At 37.6% G+C, this 4,155-nt stretch overlaps 1 protein-coding gene across 1 annotated transcript; it reads right to left on the bottom strand.

Moving 5' to 3' along the window:
- Positions 1-671: 671 nt before the first annotated feature.
- LOC145813577 (RINT1-like protein MAG2) lies at positions 672-3,919 on the bottom strand. Its single transcript, XM_082909175.1, has one exon. It carries the CDS (start codon positions 3,509-3,511, stop codon positions 1,808-1,810), a length of 1,704 nt encoding a protein of 567 aa, XP_082765301.1. The 5' UTR covers positions 3,512-3,919; the 3' UTR covers positions 672-1,807.
- Positions 3,920-4,155: the final 236 nt, after the last annotated feature.

Here is a 4,155-nt window from a genome sequence, read left to right as displayed (position 1 = left end):
GACCAAAACGATTATATTTGGCCTGTATTTTTAACAAGAATCAATTTGTGTGATTATTCAATTTGATTTTTTTTCAATTTTCAGTCTGGTATTGAATAAAACACCTTATACACCAAATTAAATTAAAATCGACCGTTTCAAAATATATTGTATTTATAATATATATAATCTAATAATATAATAATATTAATAAGTATAATAAACTTAATTCTAACTTATTATTCTTAAAGCCTTGGTATTTATTATTTTTATTAATCTAGAAATTTGAAAATATTTATTGAATGGATGCATTAGATATGTTTGAAGTGGTGGACAAATAACTGATTCAATGTTTTTACATAGATTAGTGACTATACTAAAAAGTGACTCAAGTTTGAAAGGTCTTAGACTAATTAAACCGCACCTAACCGAACCATTTCAATCGATTTGGTTTGGTGCTGTTTGATGGGAAAAATGATCTATATCGATATTCAAAATAATAAAACTAATATTATCTGGTCGGTGAAAATTTTTTCCTAAATATCGACAGTACCAAACCAATTACATCCCTATGTAAGGTAGAGTGTATTTTTATTAGGGCGGTGTTTCTCTTATGTTCGCATCTCAATAGAGGAGGACTTGAGAGGCCTATATAGAACCCACCACGGGCCCCATTTTGATGATTTGAACCGTCTCATTTCATTAAACCTTGAGAGAAGTCGGTATAATTTATCTAGTGTAAATATCCAAATAAATATGATCGCTTTACGGATGTTCTCTGATATTAATTTCAAGCTCAAAATGCAAAGAAAGTGATGAACCAAACCGAAGAGCATGCCGGCATATGCCATATATTGCTCGAAGAAGACCCAAAATGAACGGAAAAAAAATAAAAGTTAGCATCATTTACTCCTCACCTTGTCCCATCTTCTGTCTTATGCCCTTCCCGATCCAATGCTAGAAAGAACCATGTGGTGATGTTTTTGCCTGTACTTGTTGAAGTACACTACTATTAAGAGGATGTTTGGAATGATCAAAATAAATATATTTTTTTGATTTTTTACAAGACGTGCAAAAATATAGAGAGGTGATGTAACCAAAAAAAGATAAAATAAAAAAAATAAAAAATACACTTCTGTAAGAGATGTCAAATAGTGCCTAATTGTTCAGTGTTAATGTCCAGCTATATTCTGTAATTTCTATGTGCACATAAATATACAAAAACTTGAGGAAGAGAGTGGTAGACATGGTAGTAGGTACTAGAAGCCCAAAACAGATGAACAATTTTCAAATTGGTCATTGAAATGAAATCATGAGCAAAATCAGCAAAATAATTTATGTAAACATCAGATCATTTATTTAAATGCAGCAGTGACCAGACAGAATTTCAAGAAAAGCAAAATCCGAACTAAATGCTGTGCAAAACCAAACACATCCACTAGTGATGCCTAGACAATGTGACAGAAAAAAGTTTTCCTCCAACCATGTTTACCTCAGATAGGATATAACTGGCTTAATTGGTTCCCAATCGCGGTGTGCTGTCATGGCTCTCCAGATAGACTCGGAAGAAAATCCAACTTGAAACTGTTATGTTCTCAGAGTCAATATTCTCAAAATTTATTTGTTAATGTGGTTCGAGTGATCAATTAATTCTTCCAAATGAAACCTAGAGGCAGCGTAAACAATTGGGTCAGTCGTTTTGGGACTCCAAAGCAATGCACAGCACCCCTCCAGCTGCAACATATCTGAACTAAACTCACTAATTTCTAATAAGCTTGTTTCCCATTGCAGAGAGTATTGTAAATGAAGTGCTATCCTCGAATTTCTCTCACTTGATGTATACCCTATTCTTTACAATCTTTTCTTCCTCACTGACAGTCAAATGCCGTATCCCATTTTCCTTCAACCATCTCTCCCCGCCTTCCAAACTATCTTTAAGTTGATTTTCCTTCATTTTCAACAACTTCAAGCCCTCACTCACTTTGGGGAAGAACCCTTCAGGCCTCAAACACCAAGCCTCAAATACTCCAAATAAAACAGCCAAATCACTACCAAGTCTCCCAACACCCCCATCATGAAACTTCCCATTGCTCATAAGAATACCATTAAAGAGCAAACGATCTACACTGGTTGCCAAACTTCTCCAAACCCCAGCAAAGTCCACCCCATTCAAACCCTCTTCTAAAACCGACATTTTTCCTTGCAGATAATCAAGCGCTGCAATGAACTGTTTAGATACTGCCCAACCTTCTTCACCCTTTTCTTGCCATTGCTTCTTGTTCTTCATATAATCTCGACAGCGAGCACCAAATCCTCTCAAAACAACAGTAGATAACTTCTCAACCCATTCTGTTCTGAACTCTCCCAGCTTCTCAATTTCCTCGTCAAAAATACCAGTCCCAGCTTCATTTGCCTCTCCAATAGAACCTCTCTCACTGACTGGTATGGCCAATTCATCACTATGGTTCAATCCCATCTCAAGAAAGAAGACACCTTCACACCATTCCTTCAAAACGGACTCAAAATAGTGACCGGCATTAATGGATTTTGTAACTTTGATTAAAGCATCATCATCAGTCAGGGCTGTCAGGCCCTCGGCTTCTTGGCATCTGAGAAATAAACAATCCAAAAATTTGCGTACAAGAGGTACACCAGCCAATCGGATAAACCTTGACCTTAAATAAATGGTTGGCAGTGATCGAGAACGATCAACCACAGATGATAAGCGCCGAAGAAAAGCACTGGAAATTGCAGGAGATTTATAATCTTCTGGACCAGAGACAACTCCTCCCTGAATTTTGGTTGACCAGTTTCTCTCATTCTCCATCTCAGGTTTTAGCTGATCAAACATGTCAGTAATCTCTATCTCTGCCCACAAATCAAGCCAATCAGGTCGATCACAAAATACAGATAGAGAAGAAATTTTCTTTCCATCTTCTTGGAAGGAAGGCAAGATTCCCGTCTGTGCTACCAGAGACTGTACTCTTTTATCAAAGCTAATCATCAAGTCAACAAGATGACGCCAGGATATTCTACCCTGGGAGCGAACACTGGTGACACTCTCTTCTTCAAGCTGACCAACATATATAGGAAATATCTCCTTTGCTAAGTATGTTGATAGGGAGGACACCATTGCTGAAATCCATTCTTCTCTGCAACTGTAACCTGATAGCATTGCTTCATCAACTAGGGGTTGCAATAACTCATCCATGGAGTCAACATAATCCCGAGTAATCTTATATACAAGAGCAAACATGAATTCTGGCTTATCAACCCACTTTGAGAAATGGCGTTGGGATGCAATTGCTAAAGGGTTCACCAGCTCCTCAATAGACCAAAGTGGATGGTGCAGGGCAACTTCCCTATTATGCCCCGCTAGTTGCCGAGATTTTCTTTGTCTCTGCAATTCCTGCAGGCTGCATAATGCGACAAAATTTTCACAGTACTGATGCTTGAGGTCCCCTTGCATTGTAAAAAGAGGATTTTGCACTTCAGCTGGTTTCCTTGCATCTGAATCTGAGGAATTCGACATGGACAAAGGTGGTGACCATCCAAGTGAAGTAAGAAGGGCCCTGTAATCTGCAATTGACTGGAGCCTTAAAATGGCTAATGCTCGATCTACTCTGTGATCAACAGCTGAAACTAGACGTGCCCACTGAGGACGTGTTTTTGTAACTGAAGCTAGAACATCTTCAGTTAGTTTGATTGATTTAATAGCAAGCAAACGCACATCCTGCAGAGACTACGAAATTAGAAAGGAAAAAAAGAGACCATTGTTTATTCCAATCAGTCTAAAGGGCACTCACTTCTGAATTCTGTGTGGAAGAATGCTTCCTTAGGTTTCTGTTTATTGTGGAAGATACTGCATCTTCAATATCACCAACCAAAGTATCAAGCTTTAATGCTGTCTCTGAAAGATCCAAGGAGCGTATTGAAAGAAGGAAAAATCCGATTAGAATTAAAACAAATAAAATTAGGCATAGGAATAAGGTTACCACAACGTATATGATAGAAAGCTTGATATATAAATTGTTGGGCCCATTTCCTAATAGCTTAAGCTTTTGGAAAATTGGTGACTTAATCAGAGCTCAGGTGAAAAAGGTCTTCAGTTCCAGTCTCTCCATTGGCACTTGGTATTCGGTTCCCATTTGTTTTCTTTTTCTATGTATGGCTTTT

The sequence above is a fragment of the Camellia sinensis genome, chromosome 15, assembly GCF_055761805.1.
Source record: "Camellia sinensis isolate YWXY chromosome 15, ASM5576180v1, whole genome shotgun sequence".
Taxonomy (NCBI): domain Eukaryota; kingdom Viridiplantae; phylum Streptophyta; class Magnoliopsida; order Ericales; family Theaceae; genus Camellia; species Camellia sinensis.
Note: the sequence above shows the minus strand (reverse complement) of the source record. Positions and strands in the feature narration are given on the sequence as shown.

Coding starts and splice junctions, on each gene's coding strand:
- LOC145813577 (XM_082909175.1), bottom strand. CDS start 3,511: ATGTCGAATTCCTCAGATTCAGATGCAAGGAAACCAGCTGAAGTGCAA.